We start from the raw sequence: 26,558 nt of genomic DNA on the forward strand, positions 1-26,558 counted from the left end.
AGTTGAAAAATTACCATGCTAGTTGGTAATCTTGCTTTGCTAAATAAAATCACAAATTATTATGTATCTTCTCCCCACTCCTTAAGCCTACTTCTCAATGATACTTCTGTTCATTCATTCATTCAATTATTCAAATATTTAAGCACCTAAGCTGTTCAAAACATCAGAGGGACTTCAATGGCCATACTGCAATTTCTTAAACTCTAGAGGATTGACCATCCATTATAGCATTTTTTTTTTTTCTGGATGTGAAGAAAGTTATTGTTTCAAGCCTAAATATGCAATTAAACTGAAAAATATCCAACCCTCCATAGTTAAGCTTTCTGAAATGCGAGCAGTGAGCAAATATCATAATGCCACATTGGAGGGAAAATATAATGTAAGGGGAAAAAAAAATCCAAGTTTACTCTTGGGACTCTGAACCATTAAGCAACTGTTGAGGTGGCCGTTTATTGGCTCTTGCCCTTAATTATGAGGTTCATCAGTCTTAAGCTTGGGTTTCAAAAACAATTAATAATTACCCTTAAATGGCAAACAAAAGGAAAATTTTATAATCAGGGTGGCGTGTCTGTGAAGACTATAAAAGTCATGATCCTGCTCAACTCTTCACACTCCTACTTTTTGATTCCTCTAGCTGTCTTGCTGCTGGGCAACCAGGTAAATGTGATTTTAGTACAACCTGGTGCTTCTTCTGCTTCCTTCCAGAACGGTATGAAAGATAGTGGTCAGGAGAAAAAGTGGGTTGGTGCCATCTAAAGATATTTCCAGTAATTTAGAAGCTAAAAGCTGTGGTCAGCTTTCTTGGAGACCACAGCCTACAGAGCACAGACCAGGTGCATAAAAAGTGGAGAATGTCACGATTACTAATAAAAGGGTTTGGCTCCAGGGACCATCTCCTCACAGATGGACTCTAAGAACAGACATTTAACATACTAAGATGATTACTTTTACTACACCAAGGAAAGAGCCCGAAGGCACTGAACTGCTGGCAAAATCATCAATATAAAACTCCGCTTCAGCTTTTTGGTGAGTTCATTTCTTTCCCCATTGACAGGCCACCACGACGAGCATAAAAATGTCTCCCGAAGAACTGAAGAGCATTTTTGAAAAATACGCAGCCAAAGAAGGTGATCCAGACCAGCTTTCGAAGGAGGAGCTGAAGCTATTGATTCAGACGGAATTCCCTAGTTTACTGAAAGTGAGTGCACCACCGCAGAGCCCATACGGGGCCTCGGAGGGTGAGGGGGGGGTGGGAAGAGGAGAGGATGCAGGGGGAGGCGGAGGAATGCAGTACTGATCGGGGCTCCTTCTGGGGCAGAGCACACAGCAGCCAAGGTGAAGGCATCCCTTGATTAAGGGCCCTTGAACGTGTGTTTTCTTCCGTGGTGGCAGGCCACATCTCAGATGGCAAGCACCTAGAAAGCAGGGGCCAAGCCTTCTATGCCCCACAGCCTGGGCACAGAACTCTCCATGACCAGCCAGAGTAAAAGGAAGCAATGATTGCACTTTCAATGAAGCTAGGCCTAGAAGACCCATAGGTCACCAAGCCAACATGCTAAGGCCTTCGGCCTGGATTCAGCACCTCTGGGCTAGGCTTTTAGGAAAACAAAGAGGTGTGCAAAATAATATTAGCTGACCTTGGACGTGCTTCATCGTTATAGGTAGGATCTGTCAAGACCAAGTCAAGAAGAATTACTAGGCAATCTGTAGAGAAAACCCACTTTGCGCTGACAAATTGCCATCTGGTGACATCCATTTATATTTCAAAAGCATTTAAATTTGTGTTAATTTGTGTTAAGCACCTAAATCTGTGTTAATGAGGCAGCCAGGCATTTCTAAACAACTCCAGGAAGGGATTAAATCTCTTTAGCCAGACAGTTTCTCTTCAAAACCATCCCAGAGTTGTCCAAATCAAAGTGCATCTTGAGGGCGCCTGGGTGGCTCAGTCATTAACGTCTGCCTTTGGCTCAAGTCATGATCCCAGGGTCCTGGGATCGAGCCCCACATCGGGCTCCCCGCTCAGCGGGAAGCCTGCTTCCCCCTCTCCCACTCCCCCTGCTTGTGTTCCCTCTCTCGCTATCTCTCTCTCTGTCAAATAAATAAATAAAATCTTTAAAAAAAAAAAAAAAACAAAGTGCATCTTGAGGCAATCATGGGAAAGAGAGGCGGGCTGATCTCCTTGCTCCAACACACTTTCTCTACTTCACAACTAAAAGCCATTTTCAAAATGGAAGTGACTGTGCAACCCTTTCATCCGACTTGGTCACTATTTAGCTGTAACTTCAGAAGAAAGCATTGGCTTCCCAGATTTTAACCAGAAATGTCCCTTCTGCCAGTATGACACATGAGGAGGTTTCTGGTTATAGCTGTTGAGATTTCTGGTTTTAGTACTAAAAAGAAAAAGTGGCCGAATTCAATGATATAATCCAATCTCTCCTCATTTGCTTACAGTTAAAATATAAAATAACTTTTAAAAACAGAGGTGCTAGCAGAAAAGGAGACTTAAAAAAAAAAAACCTTTCCTGATTTTTATTTTATTTACTTACTTTTAAGTAAGCCCTACGTCCAACATGGGACTTGAACTCATGACCCTGAGATCGAAAGTCATGTGCTCTACCAAATAAGCCAGCCAGGCGCCCCAGAAAAAGAGACTTTTTAATTAAAAATTAAGACAAAGTTTTCTGAGAAAGATTAAATTCTAAAAAACACTCTTGAGATTTTTTCAAAAGGAAGAAAAATAATAATAGGAAGGAATAATCATAATAAAAGAGAGAAAAATAATAATCTGACAGGAAAGCCTAGGCAGTCTACTCAAACAAGTTGTTTTAAAAGGTAAGACTGGGGAATTGTTCTATATTTTCCTATGGTTTAGGTATTTCCTACAAAAAGCAGGTATGATGACTTATAATTTGAATAAAGGTAGGAATACTGATGGTAAGTTTTGAAAAAATCTACTTACCATATCATGTACCGGATTATACTTTCTTAAGGATTACTAAGGTTTTCCAAGCTATACTCTTCCCATCATCGCCTTGTATGGCTGAGAATCTCATAAACGCTTCAGGAAAAGTGTTTGATATTTTTACAACAAATGCTGAGTAACTAACTTAGTTTTGTCTTCTGATCACAGCAATGTATCAAATGTCTTTAGAGGAATCTTAAGGGTTAAAACATATCTTGATGTGGAGATCAGTTGTACAATGTCAACATACTTAACAGTACTGAACTCTACACTTAAAAATAGTTAAGATGGTAAATGTTACCACAATTTTTTTTTAATGTTGAAGCTGACTTATAAACGAAACCGTTATTTCAGTGAGTTTCCTAGGTACTATTTTGCCACAGATAAACTCCTACCTGAAAGGCAGAGCTGTAACGGCTTTAAGATTTGAGTCTTAGGCCAGAGACAAAACTTAAGTCTGCTTAATACACTTTAGAGTCGTAACAGTCAAAAGGGAGTCAAGCCTAACATGATCTCTTGCAGCATCTCAAGCAGTGGTTCTGCAAGTGTGATGGGTCCTGGCCCAGCAGCATCAACATCACCTGGGAACCTGTTGGAAATACAGATTCTCAGGCCCTGCCCCAGGCCTAGTGACTCAAAAACTCTGGGAGTGGGACCTGTCACTCTGTATCTCCTAAGGTCAGCAAGCCCATCTGGTGACTGTGCTGCACGCCAAAGTGTGAGAACCACTGATCCTGTCATCCTGCAGGGTGTAGAGGGGGGCCGCAACCCAGGGGCTTGGGAAAAACTGGTGTGGATCCCAGTTAAGGGCTTGAGCTCTAGAGTCAATGTTTGAACCTTGAGCCCTTTGTATACCAGCTGTGGGCCCTGGAGCCAGTTAGCAGCTGTCCCGGAGCACAGTTCCCTCCTCTGTAAAGTGGATCTCCCCCGCACAGGGTAGTTGGGGGCAGTGCGCAGGCTGCGGAGAGCCCACGGCACCGTGCTGCCTTGGGTTACATAGAACCAGCTCCCAGGAAAAACTTGGGGCAAGCATCATCAACTGGTGGGCCATGGGCTCCTCGGCAGTCCAGTGAAGCCCTAAGATTCCTTCTCCCTTTTTAGAGACATAAAGAAAAACACTGGGGCGCCTGGGTGGCTCAGTTGGTTAAGCGGCTGCCTTCGGCTCAGGTCATGATCCCAGGGTCCTAGGATCGAGCCCCACATCAGGCTCCATGTTCAGCGGGAAGCCTGCTTCTCCCCTGCCTGCTGTTCCCCCTGCTTGTGCTTGCTCTCTGTCTCTCGCTCTCTCTGAGTCAAATAAATAAATAAAATCTTAAAAAAAAAAAAAGAAAGAAAAATACTTAAGGTTACACAGAAAACCAATTACAGTTGACCCTTATATAACATGGGTTTGAACTGCACGGGTCCTCTTATATGCGGATTTTTTACAGTACGACAAATGTATTTTTTCTTCCTTAAGATTTCCATAACACTTTTCTCTAGCTTGATTGATTGTAAGATATGGCATTTAATACATAAAACATACAGAATCTGTGTTAATCAACTGCATATGTCATCAGGAAGGCTTCCAGTCAACAGTAGGCTCTTAGTCATTATGTTTGGGGGGAGGCAAAAGTTATCCCCATATTTTCGACTCTGTGGGGTGTGGGTGCCTGTAACCCCTGCACTGTTCAAGGGTCAACTGTATATTAAACTACACATTAGCAATATTAAAATGGTAAATGTGTGGGGCGCTTGGGTGGCTCAGTTGGTTGAGCATCTAACTCTTTTTTTTTTTTTTTTTTTAAAGATTTTATTTATTTATTTGACAGAGAGAGACACAGCAAGAGAGGGAACACAAGCAGGGGGAGTGGGAGAGGGAGAAGCAGGCTTCCCGCAGAGCAGGGAGCCCGATGCGGGGCTCGATCCCAGGACCCTGGGATCATGACCTGAGCCGAAGGCAGACGCTTAACGACTGAGCCACCCAGGCGCCCCGAGCATCTAACTCTTGATTTTGGCTCAGGTCATGATCTCAGGGTCCTGGGATCCAGCCCCCTGTAGGACTCCATGCTCAGTGGGGAGCCTGCTTCAGATTCTCTCTCTCCCTCAGCCTCTGCCCCTCTCCCCGCTTGCCCATGCACACATTCTCTCTCTTTCTCTCTCAAAATAAATGAAATCTTTTTTTAAAATAAAAATAAATGTGTGATATAGGAAAAACCAGGTAGCCAGTTCGGTGACATGAAGCTAAAGTTGGGCTTTCCACCCTCAGCCATCAGCGGCATGTAACTGAAGCCTCAGCTGCCTTGTTGGAACACAGACCCAGCGTCTCTAATTTCAGAAAATGGGTAGCGGTAACTGATTCATTTTCTCTCCTCTCCCCTTTCTCATCCTTCTCATCTAAAACCAGGGTCCCAGCACCCTAGATGAACTCTTTCAAGAACTGGACAAGAATGGAGACGGAGAAGTTAGTTTCGAAGAATTCCAGGTGTTAGTGAACAAGATATCCCAGTGAAGGAAAAAACCAAAACAATATATCATCATTCCAAGCACGAAAAGAAGAGCGCCTGGGATGTGGTCCCCATTCTATATGCAATCGCTAATGTCTCTGTTTAATTCTTGGCAATTATAATGATCTGGCAGTGAGGTCCAATTACTGTTAATAAAGAAATTCTTAGACATGTCTCTCCTTGTCAAGTACAGACCCCCATGGCTTAATAGACTTGAAAGTAACCTTAGTTTAATGCATTTAATTTTATACCTTTTTTTTTTAAGAAAGGCTGAGAATAGTTCCATGATCTTCATCAAGACTGCAAAGATAGTGTCAGAGGCTTAGAAAGAATTCTGACTTGCCAAACCAATGCCCTTACTCCAGTCTTCCATCAAAATAGCCCTGTTCCTGTTCTCCCTCCCCAGCCACTCAGCGCTCACATCATTTCCAATTTCAACTCTAGTCAACAGCTAGTGAGGAGCAGACTTCAAAACACAGACACTTGTCTTTAAAGTCACCTTCAGCACTCACTGTGTTTTTTGAATCAATGACCCTCTCAGGGAGTAGAAGCATTATGGGACCAAGAGTCAGTTCTCTCCATCACTGACGGGGTGGCCTTGGTTCTGGCATGTAATGTTTAAAATAAAAGGGACAGGAAGACATAGGGCCCTCCCAGCTTTGGCATCTAGTGCTGCTGGGACTCTCAGGATCTGAGAAACAGCTAGCCCTCAAGTTCCACTTACTGAGTCCAGCTTGGGGGAAGGAGGGAGGGGGAGTGTTGGAGAGGAATTTAACCAAAAAAAAGAAAAATTACTTCTAACGCCACCACCAAGAAACAAAGGAAATTTTTATACACAATGAGGAAATGTTTAAATGCAATCTGTATCATTCTAATTCGATACAAGAGCATTCTTATTGCATCAAAAGCCTTAAACATTTCTAATGACTGATCATACTCCACTGCAGGGATACCCCATAATAGTCTTAACTATTTCCCCATTGTGGGACATTTCGATTGTTGCCAGTTCTGATTCTTCTAAATAATGCTATAATGAGTACCTGTTCATATCTCCGTCAACATACCATATTTCCTTAGGAGAATTTCTGAGAAGTAAATGTCTGGGTCAGAGGGTATGAGTATTTTTATGGGGTTTGTGAAAGAGACCACCTAACTGATTCTCCGAAAGATTGTATTGATTCAAAAGTCTACAAACAGGCAGGAGAACACCAGCTGCACTCTCCAGACAGCATTAGTTGGTCTCATTTTAACAACTTTATTAGTTAAAACAGTGCACATCTTTTATTCATTTCTAGTCTTAATAGGAATCCCCCACTATTTCCCCATTAAGTTTACTGTCTGATATTGGTTTATAAAAGGTAATTTTTCTCTTGTTTAAGAAGTCCCCTTCAGGGGCGCCTGGGTGGCTCAGTTGGTTAAGTGTCTGCCTTCAGCTCGGGTCATGATCCTAGGGTCCTGGGATCAAGCCCCACATTGGACTCCCTGCTCCACAGGGAGCCTGCTTCTCCCTCTGCCTCTGCCTCTTTGTCTCTCATGAATAAATAAATAAAATCTTTTAAAAAAAGAAGAAGAAGAACTCCCCTTCTCCAGGCACCTGGGTGGCTCAGTCGGTTAAGCATCCAACTCTTGGTTTCGGCTCAGGTCATGATCTCAGGGTCATGAGATCGAGCCCCACATAGAGCTCTGTGCTCAGTGCGGAGACTGCATGTCCCTCTCCCTCTGCCCCTCCTCCCATTCATGCTCTCTCTCTCTCTCTCTCTCAAATACATAAATAAAATCTTTAAAAAAAAAAAGAACTCCCCTTCTCTTCCTAGCTTGTTATGAGATTGTGAGCAGGAGGGTTTAGGTTCTGTAGATTGTCTACTGAGCATCTATGGTGATATGGGCGTTCTTTCTTTTGTCTGATCAATATAATGCATCAATCAATTCAATCCCCAGGACAAACACATTGTCCAGTCATGATCGATTATTCTTTAATGCTGTTAAATTAGGCATTCTAATATTTTATTTGAGATTTTTACATCTTTGGAGTGCCTGGGCAGCTCAGTTGGTTAAGCATCTGCCTTTGACTCAGGTCATGATCCCAGGGTCCTGGGATCAAGCCCCACATCGGGCTCTCTGCTCAGTGGGGAGCCTGCTTCTCCCTCTCCCTCTGCTCCTCCCCCTGCTTGTGCTCTCTCTCCCTCTCTGTCAAATAAATAAAAAAATCTTTAAAAAAATTTTAAGATTTTTACATCTTTATTAATAACCAATATTAGTCTATAGTTTTAGGTTTTATTTTTTGTTTGCGGGTGTTTGCTGAGTTCTAATATCTAGGTCATGCTAGCTTCCCATTTTAGCCTATGTTCTGGCTCTCAATTGGCCCCTCACAGTATAAATATACATTATCTCTTTCAACTCCACCATGTATAAAGCAACTACTATGGGCAAGGCATTACACAAGATGCCATAAGAGAGGGCGCCTGGGTGGCTCAGATGGTTAAGCGTCTGCCTTCAGCTCAGGTCATGATCCCAGGGTCCTGGGATCGAGGCCCACATTGGGCTCCTGGCTCGGCGGGGAGTCTGCCTCTCCCCCTGTTCATGCTCTCACTCTCTCTCTTTCTCTCTCTCTCTATATCTCTGTGTCTCAAATGAATAAATAAAATCTTTAAAAAAAAAAAAAGATGCCATAAGAGATAGAAATTTCTAGACCTCTGAGATCCGAAGTCGGCAAGTCTGGGATCAGGTCAGGGAAAGGCTTAATTGCAAAAGTAGTATTTCCAACCGGGATTTGTAGGAAGAGACTTGAGGGGAACCTGAAGGGAAGGGGCAGCACTGGGCTATCTAAAAGAGAGAAAACACGGGATGTCTGGCTGGCTCAGTCAGAAGAGCATGCAATTCTTGGTCTCTGGGTTGTGAGTTTAAGCCCCACGTTGGGTGTAGAGATCACTTAAATAAATAAATATTTTTTAAAAAGATAGAGAAAACACCCCAAGTAAACACATGTGTAAGTACAAGGCAGTTCAGAAACACACATACTACCTTTTGGGTGGAAAGCCAGCTACAGGGAATAAAGAGGGCACGCTGGCTTCAGATCATAAAAGTCCTTGGTTGCCATGATAAGCCAAGGTCAGAAAGGGAGTAGGGGGGCGCCTGGGTGGCTCAGTCATTAAGCGTCTGCCTTGGGCTCGGGTCATGATCCCAGGGTCCTGGGATCGAGCCCTCCATCGGGCTCCCTGCTCCGCGGGAAGCCTGCTTCTCCCTCTCCCACTCCCCCTGCTTGTGTTCCCTCTCTCACTGTCTCGTCTCTCTCTGTCAAATAAAATCTTTATTAAAAAAAGAAAGAAAGGGAGTAGAAAGGTGTAGGAGTCATAAAGTGATGTGAATGTGCTGCGGGAAGATGAGGTGGCACCAATAAAGAGGTTGCAAGGGGTGGGGAGTGGTCACAAAGTGGAGGCTGGGGCTAGGCAGGAGGCCTCCACAGCAAGTGGGGCAAACTGGGAAGGCCTCAAAGGAACGGTGGCAATGCACAGGAAACCCATGGGAGAGATACCTTCTCCGCCTGGCTAAGATTTACTGACTTGGACAAATTATCATTTGAGGACCTTCAAGAAGGGTGAAAACGTATGGAGTGTTGTACGTAGTAGGAGTGTATGTACATGTCTACTTCGTTGGCTTTCTTGGCCTAGTTTCCAACATTGATCTCATCTCCCACATCCAACAGGATTCGCCTGAATTTCCTCTAGAATCAACAGTACCAGCACTTTGTCAACCACAAAACTTCAATCCTCACTAGACTGCAGGCTCCGCCAGGGCAAGGACCCTGGGATCATGACCCGAGCCGAAGGCAGACGCTTAACGACTGAGCCACCCAGGTGCCCCTCTACTCCCTTTCTGACCTTGGCTTATCATGGCAACCAAGGACTTTTATGATCTGAAGCCAGCGTGCCCTCTTTATTCCCTGTAGCTGGCTTTCCACCCAAAATGTAGTATGTGTGTTTCTAAAAGATCTCTGGTCTTTCACTGATGTACCCCCAAGTCTAGCTCAGAGCCTGGCACATGGGACAGGTTCAAGTGTTATTTGCTGAATGAATGATTCTTGACTATCCAGTCACTAAATCATTCCATAAAGCTGCTCTGCCAGCTGGATCTTTCTACTCTAACTCCTGCTCCAACCCAGCTCCTTAGATCGCAGACTGAGGCTGCCTTAAGACTCAACCCAGTGCTGTGCCTGGAGTCTCCTCTCCCCTCTCAGCTCTCTTGATGCCATGCCAGCTGAATCTTCCTAAAGCACTCATTCTATTGCAAAGTCTTCGGCAATGAGTACAGTATTTGCATAATACGTCACAGTTGACGAGTATTATCTTATTGGCTCCCTAGGGCCTTCAGGATTAATTTTGACACTGATACTCAAGGACCCCCACAAATCCGTACCAATCTCCCTTATTTCCCTCCACTTCTCTACAGGAGCCGTATGCTTCAGCCAAGCCACTCGGTGGCTTTTTTACGAGCAAATCTTGGACATTCCGGTCTAGCCGATGCCTCCCCTCCTCTCTATGAAGTCTCCCAGCCTTTGACAACCTTCTCTTTTTACTCTAACCCACAGTATTTTTTCTAGATTCTGGATTCTTAAGTACCTAAGGTTTACCTGCGCTGGGCAATACTGTGGCCACTAGATCAGGTGGTCATGGACATTTAAGTCAATTAAAATTAAATAAAATTTAACGTTCAGTTTCTTGGCCACACTAGCAATATTTCAAGCGTTCCACAGCCCCACATGGCTAGTGGCTATCATATTGGATAGCACAAATACAGAGCATTCTACCACAGCAGAAAGTCCTAGTTGACAACCCTGCTAGCATTAATGTGGGCACGACGCACGTACTGCTGTATATTTGGTTATATGTTTCACCAGTATATGTCTCGAATCCCCAGCTAAACTGCAAGCAGGGTTGTGATAGCAGTTCATTTGTAATATACTCTATTTGGAACTGCACTCAAGTAGACAAGCTCTAAATGTAGAGTGACTTTTTTCTTTTTATTAATCTCTTTCCACTAGCATCCAGTTATTTCTACTGCAGAAAAATCTTTCAAGTGGTTGAAATACCTATTCCTAAGGCATTTCCCTTTGAGCTCAAGGTACAAAAGCCTTCAAATACATTAGCTTTGAAGTACTCATTTAGTCATTTATTGTTAAAATTATAGACTACCCTTGTGATTCACTAATGGAGGCTCATTCCAAGCACGGAGCACCGTCTCCTTCCAAAAAGTAGGCCGGCATAAGGGGGAGGCTTGGGTGGAGAACATGCCCTAGCCATTAGACAGCAGCCATCATGCCTGAAGAATTGTTCTTTCTCCAGATAGAAAGCAGTTTCTATGGCCAACAGCCTAATATCAACTCTGAACCTACTGCCCCCACAGAGACAGGACTAAATGACTATAAGGCTCCCAAACTGGTCCATAAAAGGCTATTTTAGCCATAGCTGTCTTCTTGGCAGCTGCTTTGATGGGAAGAAAAGTTCTTTAGCCCAAACGAAGCTCCGAAGGACTTCTATAAGACCGTTTTGTTAGTTGGGAGATGCTCACTCAATGTTCTAAATGCAAAGCAGTCTTCAAAGTAATAAAAAGTCGCCTGAAAGGTTATACTGAATGGCTGTCTGGGTTTGTTTTAATGCCTTTTAATTTGCTTTCCATATAAAGTTGTTGAAAAATAACATGGAAGAAAAAATATTTCAAACAGCTTCATCTAGAGGTAGGAAAATGTCATGCATTAATTATGCTTAATGTATAACAGAAATTACCCTTCACCTGAATCGACTTTTAATTAGATGTAACTATGCCACAAATCCACTGTGTCAAATGTGAAATCAATTTTGACTTTGAAAATCCCTGGATCAAAAAGGGATAAAAGAAGTCATATCTATGATACCTAGAATTGAAATAGTATCAAATACCACAATCTCAAATGTCCATTTGCATCTGCTTAAAATGCTTCAAATTCCTCACTTTTCCTTACCAATACCTTTATCCAAGTAGACACGTGTGTACTGATGTGTGTGAAGGTGGAAGACGGATTTTGTTTTCCAAGTGTTGTATCTTATGGAAATCCAGGGTTTTTTTAGTTACTATTCTCAATAAACAGAAAAGAAATGCTAAAAATTAAGCATATCCACATACCTAAATATTGGATTGAGATCATTCTTCCTATATATGTCTCAAAACCCAAAAGTATTCTAAATAGAAAGTACACGATGCCGTGAACTATCCTCCACATGAACTGGAGAGATCTGAAGCCAAAATCAAGGTCAAGGGTGTCAGCAGCAGCCACGTGATTCATAAACAGTCAGAATGCAAGTCACTCACAGCTCTGTTCCTGGTAAGCCTTGTCCAGAAAGCAGGTAAGCCTACTTTGACACAAGCCAAAAAATCAGACTCACTATAGAACCCTAAATATTCAGCAAATTCCCTGAGCCTTCTATTTCACCTTGTGGATTAAGCAGAGAAATGACACAATAAAATAAATTTTATTCACTCTCTCCTGGTAGTCCCGGAGTCTACCTTCACTCTTAGAGAAAAATCTATTTCTCCTTTTATGTGTATAAGAGATACCTCCTCTTAGATCTCTCTCCCGGATGCCCTTGTCTCTACTGTTGGAAGAGACATTCACATGGTAAAAGACAAATCTCCATCTGTAAGGGTTATCTCCCACTCTGTACCAGGAAGAGGATGACTAAATCTCTAGAAACTCATATGAATGTAGAAAGCAAGGATTTCAATCTGCATCACAATCATACCCTTGTTTCCTGTGTTTTTCCAAGTAACCCCCCCCCAAAACTTGCTCCCCACTCCCAACATCATCTTTTGTCTTTAGCTGGAGAGGTTATTTGATGGCTTGGGCCACTTGGTTTTCCTGGGTTTCTCCCATGTACGCAGGAGGTAAACAGGTTATTAAGCTTTCTTTGTTTTTGTCCTGTTAATCTTTTATGACAGAGGGGTCTCAGCCAAGAACCTAGAAGGGAGGAGTAAAAATTATTTTTCCTCCTCCACACCTATGAAACAGATTTTAGCAGCAAATATACCCTAAAGGAGGCTCCTGGTTTCCAAATTATCTACTTTTTTAGCTGGAAGGGCCAGAATGACCATTACCCACTGTAAGTCATTGTTATTTGCTCAAGTTTAACTGATTTCCCCAGGCTGCCTGACGATTCTGTCCCCTTAGCCTTTCTCCTTAAGAGGACTTCTCACCATCAGCACAAATGCTGCCTCTTAAGGCTATTTTTCTCCAACAAACTGATCACAGGCCATAAAGATGTTCAGTAGCAATTAGGTTTTATTGTTCCCATCTCACTTATGAGTATAGAAGCTATCAAAATGCAAAATGCACAGATCCTCAGACCTAGTAATTCCCCTCTAGGAACGCATGCCATAGAAATGAGCATGCATGGGCCGCAAGGACATATGCACAGGGATACTAATTTGGAACATGATTTAAAGTTGCAAAATAATGGACACATATTCATCAGTGTGAGACTGGTTAAATAAATGATGCATACAGCAGGGAAGCATGTGGAAGTTCCCTGTGCACTGACAGGGAGTGATGCGCACAAAAAGCAAGGGGGGAAAAAAAAAAAGCAAGGGGGCACGGTGTCTCAAGCATGCTAGCCAATGTATTTGTTAAAAAGGAAACACATATCCATATACGTGTGCCCACGTGCACGGGCGCGCGCGCGCACACACACACAGTGCAAAGAATAGTCCGCAAAGGGTTAACCTCGCCAAAGCTATCTAACAGTGGCACCTACTGGTCAAACCACTTCCGAGCACACACTACCCCCACCCCCCCAAATCACTTCCTATCCCAAAGTATTATCTTAGGAAAGAAAACCCATGATTTGCCTGCACAGCCATTTCAGCCATTAGTCAAGAAATATGTTTATAATAAAGCTTCATAAGGAACTCTTCAATAGTATTAGGTCTTCTGAGCATAGGACTTAAAAGTACCATCTGGCTGGGAAGTTATGGTTCATTATGGTCTGAATTGCAAGCTATAAAAAGAGTGAAGAATATCTCTATATCCTTCCATGGAGTGATCTCCAGCATATAATGTTAAGTTAAAAAAGCAAGAAAGAAAAAAACGTGCAGAGCATGCTACCATTTATCTAAGAAGGAGAGGGGATTACAAGTAGACATATAGGTTTACTTATATTTTTTAAATGGAAAGATAACCTGTTAAAAACAGAAAGAAAGACAACCTATTAAAAAATAGAATTAATGACTACCATAAAGGAAGGGAAGTAATAGGATGGAGGAGAGAAGAACGGAAGTGGATTTCTTAAAATCAGCGGTTCTCAGGTTTTGCCCGCGCCCCCAGGGGATGTTTGGCTGGAATTTTAAGTGTCACAATTGGGGGTTGGGAGGAGTGTACTACTGACATCTAGTGGGTAGAGGCCAAGGATGCTCCTGAATATTCTACAGTGCACAGGACAGCACCCCACCACAAAAAATAATCCAGCCCAAAATGCCAATAGTGCAAATTGTATATCTAATGGGGGACTTGTATTTAGAATACATAAAGAACTCTTACAATCTAATAATACAAAGACAAATAACCCAGCTCAAAAACAGGCAAAGGACCTGAATAGACATTTCCCCAAAGATGGTATACAAGTGGCCAGTAAGCACATGAAAAGATGCTCAATATCCTCAGCCATCAGGGAAATGCAAATCAAAGCCACAAAGAGATACAACTTCACACCCACTGGGATGGCTATAACCAAAAAGTCAAATAATAATGGGGCCTTTGGCTGGCTCAGTCAGTAGAGCACGCAACTCTTGATCACAGGGTTGTAAGTTCGAGCTCCATGTTGGGTGTAAAGATTACTTAAAAATAAAATCTTAAAAAAAAAAGAGAGAGAGAGACAAAACAAGTGTTGAGGATGTGAAGAAACTGGGATCCTCATATACTGCTGGTGGGAATATAGGTTGTTGAAGCCGCTGTAGAAAACAGTGGGACAGTTCCTCGGAAGCTTAAACATACAGTCACCATATGACTTACAATTCCACTCCTAGGTGTATATACCCAAATGAAATAAAAACATGTCCACAGCACAACTTGTATCCAATGGTCATAGCGGCATGATTCCAAAGTGTCAAAAAGTAGAAATAACCGAAATGTCCATCAATGGATGAATGAATTAATAAAATGTGTTGTGTCCATCTAATGGAATATGATTCAGCAATGAAAAGAAACAAAGTACTTATAGATGCTATAACACAGACAGACCTTGACACCATTATACTAAGTGAAAGAAGTCAGTCACAAAAGGCCACGTATTGTATGATTTCATTTACATGAAATGCGCAGAATAGGCAAATCCATAGAGACCCAAAACAGATTAATGGTTACCTAGAGCTGGGGGTGAGAGTAGGTTGGGGGTGTCAGCTAAGGGGTGTGAGGTTTCTTTTGAGGTAATGAGAATGGTTCGACATGGATTGTGATGATGGTGGCAGAGATCTGTGAATATGCTAAAAGCCATTGAATTATGGACTTCAAATGGCTAAATTTTATGGTATGTAAATTATATCTCAATAAAACTGTTAAAAAAAAAAGTGATCACGGGGCGGGGGGGGGTACCTGGGTGACTCAGTCGGTTAAACGTCTGCCTTCGGCTCAGGTCATGATCCCAGGGTCCTGGATCGAGCCCCGCATTGGGCTCCCTGCTCAGCGGGGAGTCTGCTTCTCCCTCTCCCTCTGCCCCAGCTCATGCTCTCTCTCTCTCAAATAAATAAAATCTTTAAAAAAAAAAAAAGTGATCATGGGGCACTAAGCTGGCTCAGTAAGAAGAACATGTGACTGTTGATCTCGGGGTTGTGAGTTCGAGCCCCACATTGGGTGCTGACATTACGAAAAATAAATAATAAATAAACTTAAAAAAAAAAAACGATCACAAGGGTGAGGTATGCACTCTGACAGAGGCGGGCACGAGGCACAGAAGGCAGAGGCAAGGGAAGACCGGAGATCAGGACAGGCTTCCCAGGATGAATAGGAAGTTGTCAGTCATCGGTTTGGTTTACTTTTTTAATTAAATTCTTCACTGGTTTCATTGACATTCCAGGGGAAGGGAGATTGCAGGAAGGGGGACATCTCAGGTATAGGGAATATATAATTATAATTGCCCTATTTTATTATTAGTTATTGTTGTTCATCTCTTATTGTGCCACATTTATGAATTAAACTCTATCATAGGTATGGACGGGTAGGAAAAAAGAGAGTATATATACAGTTGGGTACCACCCACACTTTCAGGCAACCGCTGGGGGTCTTGGCACGTCTTCCCCACAGGTAAGGGGGCTTACTGTAGCAAAGCCACACGTGACCGAGCACAGTGACCTTCAGTCCCAGCCAAGAACCTTGGACTGAATATTTTCTAGGAAAAAGAATCAGTGAAAGATGAGGAGCAGCGCAAGAAAGGTCGTCACCTTTGTGTTAGAAAGGCAGATGACCGCCAATGTGGAAACTAGACAGGCAGGGGACGAGTCTGGAGACAGGACAGCCCATTTATTTACATGAGCGGTTATAAAGTATTGTCACAGTGGAATTAATCCTTTCCTAAACATGAGGCTTGAAAACTGCTGCAAAAAGAAATCAGTCCAGGACTGTGTTTCTTCAAGGCACAGCTGACAAGAGGGACTATCGAGAGCAGAGCCGTTTCATATAAAAATAATAGTAGCAGTAGTAATAATAGTAATAAAATCATATCTAATTTAAAGTGTCCTGATGTGGTAAGGAAAACATAACAATAATTTCCCCTTATGCGTTTAGGCCAGAGCTAGAAACAAAATGACAATGACCCGGGGCGCCTGGGTGGCTCAGTCGTTAAGTGTCCGCCTTCGGCTCAGGTCATGATCCCGGGGTCCTGGGATCGAGCCCCACATCAGGCTCCCTGCTCAGTGGGGAGGCCTGCTTCTCCCTCTCCCACTCCCCCTGCTTGTGTTCCCTCTCTCGCTGCGTCTCTCTCTGTCAAATAAATAAATAAATAAAATCTTTAAAAAAAAAAATGACAATGACCCAACCCAGAAAGATAAGCCACTTACCACAGGAACACAGGCATTTGGCTCAAATTCTGTGGAATCGGCACCTGAGGATGAAGAAATGAGGTCAATAATTCACCAGTATTGCTGAGAAATAGTTTAAGTAATAAGAATTTTTTAAATCAAAGGGTATTAGCAAATAGCAGGCCTACCTTTCAAGTTAAGGCAGTTTCTTGCAAACTCTATCACGGCTAGTTGCATCCCAAGGCAAACTCCTGTTTGAAAAAGCATGTGTATAAAGCAAATGAACATATTTTGTATGACTTCATATTTCCTGTTCATTTGTTTACTGCCCATCTCCTTCCTCTCGAACGCAGGCTCGGAGAGAGCAAGACTGCCTGCCGGGTTCATTGCTGTGCCCTCTGCACTCAGAACACCTGTGGCCAGAGGCAGGCGGGGGGATTAGGCCACCTGGACTTGAGGAAGAAGGAATTCGAGGTCAGCAAAGAGCAAGAGAAGACAGGGCAAAGGTCCCAAAAGCAAATCTGCCTCCTTCCAAATTTGCCTCTAACTCGAGGCATATGCGTGGGATGCAGGGCTGACCCAGAGCGCGTGATTCCTTCCAAGAACGTCTACCGACACCCCGACTCAAGAGGGAGACTTGATACTCCCTCCTCTCAGAGGGCAGCCTGAGGCTGGCCAGCGGGCTGGGATCGAAGGAGCGGGAAGTCTGTGCCAGGCTGCTGGGCGCAGAACGGCCCTATAACCTCACTGCAGGAGAACGGCAGCAGCTGGGGGACGTTGGCATCTCCACTGCGGGCTGGAGCATGCTGGCGAGCAGGAAAGGGAGGCGCAAGGTGGAACGGAACAGAGAACTCAATAAGGAGGAAAACAAACACCTGTGTAGCCCCCAGCTGCTGCCACAGGGATGGGCCCTTCACCCATCTCCACATCCACCCATTCTCTCCACTCAACAGATGCCAAGGAACATTCCAGAAGTTTTTATAGACATATCTAAGGTATACAAGGGACTCATCAGAGAAGGGCAATCAGTATAGTTGGCACACTACAGCAAAAGTTGGTGAGCACGAAACAGCTGAGTGCTTTGGGGGGGAACTTCAGCAAGTTCCAAATGGCTAAGACATAAAGAGATGCTGTGTTAAAGAGAAAGCTGAAGAGTTGCAAACTATTCTATACAGCGAAAACTATCTGAAGAACACTAACTGCGTTTAGACAAAAACCAAACAAGATTACTTCATAAGAAAACAGTGGCCCAGAGGAGCTTAGATGGGTAAAACAAAGCAACATATCAAGGTATCTAACTACTCCCCACTTCTCTTTTGAAAATGGATCACAAGTGGAGAGCGTGTAGGAAGCTATTCAAAGGACAGGAGGCAGTGGGGAAAATGAACAATCTGCTGATATTGCAAAAGCCACAGAAGCCAGTCCACTCGGTCATAAACCCACTAGTACAGTGACAAACACAGCCTCTCCCCCACTTCCCTTCCCTTCCCACACCCCTGCCCCTGCCCGAACCCCCAGCTGCAGAGCTGCCTTTCCCCCACTGAGGGGCCATTTCATCCGGTTCACTGGTCCAGAAGCAATGCTTTAAAATTTGAACAAAAGGGGCGCCTGGGTGGCTCAGTGGGTTAAGCGTCTGCCTTCAGCTCAGGTCATGGTCCCGGGGTCCTGGGATCGAGCCCCACGTCGAGCCCCACGTCAGGCTCCCTGCTCGGTGGGGAGTCTGCTTCCCCCTCTGCCCCTCCCCACTGCACTGCTCTCTCACTCATGCTCTCTCTCCCTTGAACAAATAAATAAAATCTTTTATAAATAAATAAATAAATACATACATAAATAAATAAAATTTGAACAAAGACTTTAAAAAGACCTGGCTCTACCAAATTTTAGCAGAGCTCTTCCTGTGATGTAGGATGGTCTCTTCTAGCTCGAAGTGGTGAAAAGATGGATTCGGGTGAAAATGGGAGAAGGTAAGGGCAGGTGTACACAGCGACTTCTCCCAGCCTCTTGCTACCCAACCAGAACGGTGCTAAGTTCTCCTAGGTCAACAGCCTTTTCTACGAAGGGCCAGACAGTAAAGATTTTAGGCTTCGCAGGCTGTAGGTCTCGAACTCTGCCACTGCACCATAAAAGCAGCCACAGACAATACGTAAACAGATTGGTGTTACTCCAATAAAATCTTATTTACAAAAACAGGACAGAGTTTGCTGGCCCCTGTGGTAGACTATTTGGCACCTGAATATGCAAATCTGAGTTCACACCTTTCATGTTAACAAACCCTATGAAGTGTTACCCCTACTACATAGCAACAATCCAATCAACTCATAGTTAGGATGCATAAACGTGAGTTTTACCCAGGAAAGGGATCTTCTTTGCCCGTGCCCAAGAAATGGCCTGGAGTTTTCCCAACGTTCCTCGGATTCCGAAGCCTCCCGGCACAAGAACACCACTGCAATCAACACAAGATGAGGGTGAATTTGATATCGTTTTTCTTTTTAAAACTCTTATTTTCAGCCAGTCAGGCTTACTGACCCCAAGTCCAACGCTTGGCATGATTGCTAGAGAATATGCTTGAGGTCTATTTTCAGAATTGACCACATGATTTCACATCCTGAACTTTCTTCCTGAAATCCTCCCAATGTTATGAAGAAGAGGCAATACTTTTTCACAACTGACTTCAATATATATATTTTCCGATAGGTCTTTATGGTATGTGAGCATAGTGCCTGAGAAACTCAATTCGATTACAAATGCCACTGAAGTATCTGAATAAAAAAAGGTTAAGGTTCTTTTAAAAGCACTATTAGAAAAACGTTAAGATCTCTTGCATAATCAGAAAGAGTTAAACTGGTAAAATCAGCCTAAGATTTCAATTGCTAATTAAATAGTGGCACATGAAAGTCTCCTGGCTAGGAGACACTTTAGAGACCTTTTAGGCAAACACTCATTGAAAAAGACAAGAGTTCAGGAACTAACTGGGAGGGTCATTCTACCCTCACAACACGGTGTTGCCCCCAAAAGTTCTGTTGACTACTTATAAAATAAAACCTAGACTCAAATGATGTAAAAAAGAAAATATAACCAAGAAGGAAGAGTTGCATCCTTGTTCTTTAATTGTGCATCTATAAGATCTATTTCTGTATCTTTCAGTAGAATCAACCCACTTTCTCCCCGTACAGGATCCCCATAGTCCCCTGAAATAAAACCCATTTCCACTGCACATGCCACGAACATGAACGTGGCACGTTTCAAAGTAAATGAGGTGAGGATGCAGCATGTCCACCCTTAATGACCACGACTACAATAGACTACCTTTCAAAAATGCACAAAAATTAGGAATTGGGGTCAATCAAATCGTTATGGGAAAAGCACAATGGCATTCTCCTAATTGGCATGGACAGTCCTTGGCACTCACTCAGCTTTGCACAGCTTCTGCCAAGCTTCATGGAATTTCACAGGGTCCTCAGTTTCGGTGGTCTGCTCCAGATCAATGGAGTCTATGTACTAAAAAAAATATCCAATAGATTAAAAGAACATTTAAGAAAAGTAGATACTCAAAAATACTCGAGGCATCTAACACTCTGACCCAACTATTCAATAACTACTCATTTTGCAAACACTGCACTGGTCACTTAGGATAGAAAAGCACAATCTCAGGCTTGGGGCTCTTATCTTCCAGGAAGACTACAGAACCAAATACACAGGCACACACACCATAGCGTGGTAGGGGCTATGATGGGCAAAGAGAATGCTGTGGAAATAAGTAGGAGCCACACTTAATCTAGACCTTGACACGGCAGGAAAGATGGGAAGAAGCACCATCGGGGAAGGTCTCTAGGGAGGTGATGTCTGAGCAGCTCAGCCCTTGAGGATGAGCCTGTGTGTGCATGTTGGGAGGCTGGCGGGAAGGTGTGTGGGAGACACAGGGAGGAGGGGAGCAAAGGAACAGTTTGTATGAAACCTCAGAGGAAAGAGACAAAGGGGTGGTCACTCGGGGGCCCTCAAAGCAGACTCCACCAAGGGAGAGGAGAAGCTTACACTTGAAGCCTACTGGAAGGTCTTAAGGAACAGAGAAAACAGAGAGAGATTTTAGAAGGATCACGGTGCTATGAGGTGGAAAATGGAGGGAAGACAGCAAACCAGTCAGGAAGCTGCTACAGTAAGCCAGGTGAGGTAAACACAGGAGCAAAGTGGTCTAAAAAGAATATGACGAGACCATGATTCAAATAGTACTTCGTGGAAGCGAATGTCAACAAATTCTGTCAACTGAAAAATCATATATAATGACTCTTATGTACATAACAGTCCCTAAAGACCTGTATTATTTTAGTGTTTATTTTGTAAAAATTATTATCTGAGGGGCACCTGGGTGGTTCAGTCATTAAGCGTCTGCCTTCGGCTCGGGTCATGATCCCAGGGTCCTGGGATCAAGCCCCGCATCGAGATCCCTGCTCAGCGGGAAGCCTGCTTCTCCCTCTCCCACTCCCCCTGCTTGTGTTCCCTCTCTCGCTGTGTCTCTCTCTGTCAAATAAATAAATAAAGTCTTTAAAAAAAAAAATTATTATCTGAATATATCTTAACATACAGACCTTTAAGGCTTTATAAAATTGGTAATCTAACAACTTTTCTATTGCTCTTTTCTTTTCTCTACGAGGGGCTGGGGGACTTGGAGGAGCAGGAAGAGCAGGAAGTGAAGTGTTCCTTGGAAAGCCACAAATAAAAAGTGATTACAGGGGCGCCTGGGTGGCTCAGTTGGTTAAGCGTCAGGCTCTTGGTTTCGGCTCAGGTCATGATCTCATGGTTGTGAGATCAAGCCCCGTATCTGGCTCCTTGCTCAGCAGGGAGTCTGCTGGAGATTCCCCCCCCCCCCCCCCCCGCCGCCCCTGCGCTCTCTCTCTCCCTCTGCCCCTTCCCTCGTGCTCTCTATCTCTCAAAAATAAATAAATCTTTTTTAAAAAAGCAATTAGGACAGGAGGAGGCTAGAAAGGTGAGAGAAAATTCAGATCGGTCCTAAGTTGGAAGTTACTAAATTTCTTAGATGCATACATGTATCCTTTTGCTCATTATATAAATATTTCACCATTTAAATCAAGATAATAAGGCTTGCTTAAACCATGGCATACCTATATAGAATACCATTAAACACAACATATATACGTATGTCTAGAAAGATACACATCAAACTGGGAGTGACAGGTATAGCAGAGGAGTAGGATTTCAGGGAGGAGGGATCTTTGGCTTTCTGCATTTTACATGATGCTTTGTGTAAATTTCCTACACTGAGCATGTACTACTTCTATATCTAACAAAGACAAGAATATACTCAAGCTATATATATAAGTTCCCCCAGACTTCATCCCATACACTTTTTCCCTTTGCTGACTTTGCTCTGTATCCTCTCACTGTATTAAACCTTAGCCACAAGGCAGGCAATATGCTGAGTACTGTGAGTCCTCCTGGTGACATCAATCCTGGCGGAAGTCTTGGGGACCCTTCAACACAACACGAGATACCACAGCGAGTGACTGAAATATGCGGAAGACCAGTAGGGGCTCACCATCAGATTCAATTTGTGGTTGATGGCCAAGGCTGAATGTTCCAGGGCTTTGAACACGGAGGCGTAGCAGTCCCTGAGCTTGGTGTATTTGCCAACCAAGGCTATGGAGCACGTTTTCTGCAACCTTTCATACCTGAGATGAAAGACAAGCTTAAGAGTTATATGCATGTAATATAACATCACAAATATAATGATAGCCACTGTTCTTATCCCAAGGCACTTCTTAAAACCTTAAGGGCAGATGAGCCTCGAACTTGATGTACTTGACTCAAATCCCCACTCCACCCCTAGTGAATGAAAATCTGTGTGTCAGCAGATTGCAAAATCATAAGCAACCCCAATGTCAGCTGACATAAGCAGGCACAGACATAAATCCAAGGAAAGTGTATCAGAGAAACTGTTAAAAGCATTAAAAATAAAAAAGGTCTCCCCGTGATGGACTCTGAAAAACAAACTGAGGGTTCTAGAGGGGAGGGGGGTGGGGGGATGGGTTAGCCTGGTGATGGGTATTAAAGAGGGCACGTTCTGCATGGAGCACTGGGTGTTATGCACAAACAATGAATCATGGAACACTACATCAAAAACCAATGTATTATATGGTGACTAACATAATAATAAAAAATTTTTTTTAAAAAAGTCTCCCCGTCTCATAAACATGAGCTGTCTTTAAATTCGTTTATAAGGTGACACTGTATAAGAAAATGCATTCTGAATGTCAACAGGAAACACTTCAATATTAACTTTGTAAGGTGATGTTATATGAGAAAACGCATTCAAACTGTCTACGTTAAAAATGGTTACAGTCCCAGCTGGCCCACAAAGGCAGGTTATTCATGGCATGCCCGAAGAATGGCACTAAGAGAACTACCGAAAATACTACAAGCCATTTGGATCATTTTTATGAGAAAATTCCATTCTACATAAGATGCTCAATCACATTTTACCACTAAAGATACAATGTTTCCTGTTGCTTTGTTAGGAAATCTGTACATGAAAATTGTCTGAATTGTCTGGTCTGGTACTAAGTATGTAGAAATGTCTTCTTGGAGCTAAAGATGTTTTAGGGCCTGAAAGCAAACCCGTCACCAAACACCTTAGAACAGAAAGGTTACCGTGAGTGGGAACACTCCGCTTTCATACAGCATCTGCAAAGGGTGCCAGACAAGAATGATTGCACACAGGCTGCGAGGCGAAAAATGCATAAGAAGCTAAGAAGTTCAAACTGACAGGAAAGGTGACTTTCTACAAAGGTGACTGAAGAACCTCAGAGAAAGCTGCTAAGCCTTTAGATTGCTACTGAATTTTACGTCGCTCAGGAGATTGCATGGCTGCTCATACTTCACCCCATCCCTACTCAAAGGACACAGGTGACAGAGTAAGTTGGTATCCAGGCAAGATTCTGATACAACGTCAGAGGGAAATGCTTCCCGTGCCAGGTTTGGGCCTGGAGAACTGGTGATCACAACCACATCTGAGCTGACCCACTGTGCTGAGCCCTTCCCCCCTATTCTCACTCCTCCACTGAAGGAGGGATGTCCACTCTGTTCCCAGGAAGGAAGAAGGACTGGGGTCAACACCACCAGCTCCTCCTACTCACTCAGTCTGATCTATCCAGGGGAGAGGAGGAGTCACTCAGCGGCTGGAGGAGACAGGCCACATGTCCCAGGGAAAAGGGCTGCCGTCCAGGAAGGATATGTATCCTGAGCGCACTCCCCTCGTGCTCTTTTTCACTCTCGGGCCTGCCGTCGAGGCTCAGGGGGCCCTGTCCAGACCAGCCGAGCTCTCACCTGCTCTGCACCTAGCCATCAGCTGAGGGGGTCAGCCACTGAGGCTGCTGTGAGCCACTTTGCAGGCCCACCCCACAGGTAGGTCCCCAGGGAGGCGAGCCGTCTCCACTTTGGCCTGGGGTCCCAGGCGAGCTCTGCCATCCCGTTCAACCAGGGACCCCTGGCCTCTGAACAGCACTGGATCTCCATGAGCAAGGCTACCCTGGTTAAGCGTCAGGCTCTTGATTTCGGCTCAGGTCATGATCTCAGGATTGTGAGATCAAGCCCCGTATCTGGCTCCTTGCTCAGCAGGGAGTCTGCTGGAGATTCTCGCTCCCTCTCTCCCTCCCCCTGCTTGCTTGCTTGCATCTCTCTACGGGCTGTACTGAGCGGACAGTACATACCCGCATTACCAATAAACCAACATCACCACGAGAGACCAACGCTCAATATCCCTTTTGCTTGAAGACTATGGTGAGCTGAATGGTGGCCCCCAAAAACCTATGTCCCCCAGAATCTGTGGATGTGACCATATCTGGAAGAAGGGTCTTTGCGGATACAATTAAGTTAAGGATCTCGAGATGAGATCATCCTGAATTAGGATAGGTCCTAAATCCAAAGACAAGCATCCTTATACAAAAAGAGAAGAGGAGGGAAAAAAAGAGAGAGAAAAGAAGAGAAGAGGAGAGACACAGAGAAGGCCATGCAATGACAGAGGCAGAAACAGGATACCAAGGATTGCCGGCAGCCCCAGAAGCTGGAATGGTTTCTCCCTCAGAGACTCCGGAAGAAACCAATCCTGCTGATGCCTTGATTTTGAACTTCTGACCTCCACAACTGTGAGATAGTACTTTTCTGATATTTTCTGCCACTCAGTTTGCGGACATTTGTTACAGCGGCCAAGGAAACTAACATGAAGACCAAACACTGGGGGCGCCTGGGTGGCTCAGTCGGTTAAGCATCTGCCTTCGGCTCGGGTCATGATCCCGGGGTCCTGGGACCGAGCCCTGCGTCGGGCTCTCCGCTCAGCGGGGAGTCTGCTTCTCCCTCCCACTCTACCTCTATGCTCTGTCTCTCGCTCACTCACTCTCTCAAATAAATAAATAAAATCTTAAAAAACAAACAAACAAACACTGGCTTTTTAAAAGCACAGCAGCTCAGAGTATAATTTAGAGCTATTTCCAATAAAAGGAGTTATATATTAAAATTTCTAGTGCTTAAAGAGGATCAGCCCCAAGCTACTCAGAAAGTTCCCCCAAAGTGACTGATTCCTTAAGCATTCTGGAGGGCAGGGGCTTAACTGTGTCATCATGCAAGAAAGTACCTAAGTTCAGAAACTGCACTTTGTTCCTGATTTTACTTGTCCCAGAAATTCTAAGACACTTTTTAAATTTTTAAGTGAAAGACTGATAAGTGATCAATCTACTGATCATCTACCAAGATCAGTGCTTTTGTCACCTTCAAACCACTTTAATTATTGTTACCAACCTCAGTAACCAATACTCAGCGCCCAATGTGAGATTAAGGTCTTAAGTGTTTTCTCTCATAATTATCACAATGTGGGTACTAGTATCCCCCTGTTATATATGGATGGGAGAACAAGTCCAGAGAAGTTAAGTAATCCACCCAAACTCACACAGCTAGTGAGAGGAGAAGCTGGGATCTCAGTCCAGAGTGCCTGATACCAGAGCTTATTTTTTTTTTTTAATTTAAATACAAGTGACAAATAACCTTGTATTAGTTTCAGGGATACAACATAATGATTCAATGTTTGTATGTATCACAAAACGATCACCAGAATAAGATCTACTCCTTAGCAACACCAGAGCCGACATTTGTAACCACTGCCTCTTACCTAAGCTGCATGAAAAGCAAGGCAGTCAGGACTTTATGGAGTGATGCCTTTCTTTTACTAAATGTAGTAAAAGAAAATAGGTGACAGGAATTTAATTTCCATATGACTTCAAATGAGACAAGTCTCGCTGAAATTAATATCGTGGTCTTAAAGCTAGAACCTGTCTGAGGTTTTAATAACAATGCTGCCAGTTAATAACTGCAGGATGGAGCAATAATGATAGAGCCTGAACCTCTCATTCAAAGGGGATTTTCTTTAGGAAATGTTATTCATGTCTTTTTTTTTTTTAAGATTTTATTTATTTATTTGACAGAGAGAGAGAGGGAACACAAGCAGGGGGAGTGGGAGAGGGAGAAGCAGACTTCCTGTCGAGCAGGGAGCCCGACGCGGGGCTCGATCCCAGGGGATCATGACTTGCACCAAAGGCAGACGCTTAAGACTTAGCTACCCAGGCGCCCCTAGCCAAGTCTTTAAAAACAAGCAAAACAGGGGCTCCTGGCTGGCTCAGTTGGAAGAGCATGTGACTCTTGATCTCAGGGTCATTGAGTCTGAGCCCCACATTGGGTATAGAGACTACTAAAAAATAAATAAGCTTAAAAAAAAACAAGCAAAACAAACAGCAAAAATCTGTGACATTTAAACATGTTTAAAATGTTCAGAAACTGAGAAATCAATCAAAATGCTTCCAGAATTTAAAAAAAAAATCATTCCAGAATCCAAATTCCTTCAATTCATTTTCATTTAAGTAGAACGAAATCAAAAGCTCCAGAAATCTTCAAAGAATACAGCAAAACACTCGACCAATGTATTAAAGCTTTAGATAAATCCAGACCAAAATATATACATACAGAAAGTCAATGTGACATAGGTATACTTCAAAGTATGTCTCAATCCTACCCCCAAA

General features: G+C 43.5%; 2 protein-coding genes across 2 annotated transcripts in view; one reads left to right on the forward strand and one right to left on the reverse strand.

The window, feature by feature from the left end:
* The window catches only part of S100G (S100 calcium binding protein G), a 10,829-nt gene extending 5,376 nt beyond the window's left edge, over positions 1-5,453 (forward strand). The window contains exons 3-4 of the mRNA XM_032389503.1: positions 1,055-1,198; positions 5,349-5,453. Coding sequence (XP_032245394.1) covers positions 1,055-1,198; positions 5,349-5,453 — 249 coding nt within the window. The remainder of the gene's footprint in view (positions 1-1,054; positions 1,199-5,348) is intronic.
* CTPS2 (CTP synthase 2) overlaps positions 1-26,558 on the reverse strand; it is a 98,630-nt gene that overhangs the window by 43,103 nt on the left and 28,969 nt on the right. Inside the window, exons 9-13 of the mRNA XM_032389660.1 lie at positions 22,034-22,166; positions 19,892-19,980; positions 18,831-18,925; positions 16,671-16,733; positions 16,522-16,565 (exon numbers count right to left, since the gene is read on the reverse strand). Coding sequence (XP_032245551.1) covers positions 16,522-16,565; positions 16,671-16,733; positions 18,831-18,925; positions 19,892-19,980; positions 22,034-22,166 — 424 coding nt within the window. The remainder of the gene's footprint in view (positions 1-16,521; positions 16,566-16,670; positions 16,734-18,830; positions 18,926-19,891; positions 19,981-22,033; positions 22,167-26,558) is intronic.

This window comes from Phoca vitulina, unplaced genomic scaffold, assembly GCF_004348235.1.
Source record: "Phoca vitulina isolate PV1807 unplaced genomic scaffold, GSC_HSeal_1.0 scaffold55, whole genome shotgun sequence".
Taxonomy (NCBI): Eukaryota; Metazoa; Chordata; class Mammalia; order Carnivora; family Phocidae; genus Phoca; species Phoca vitulina.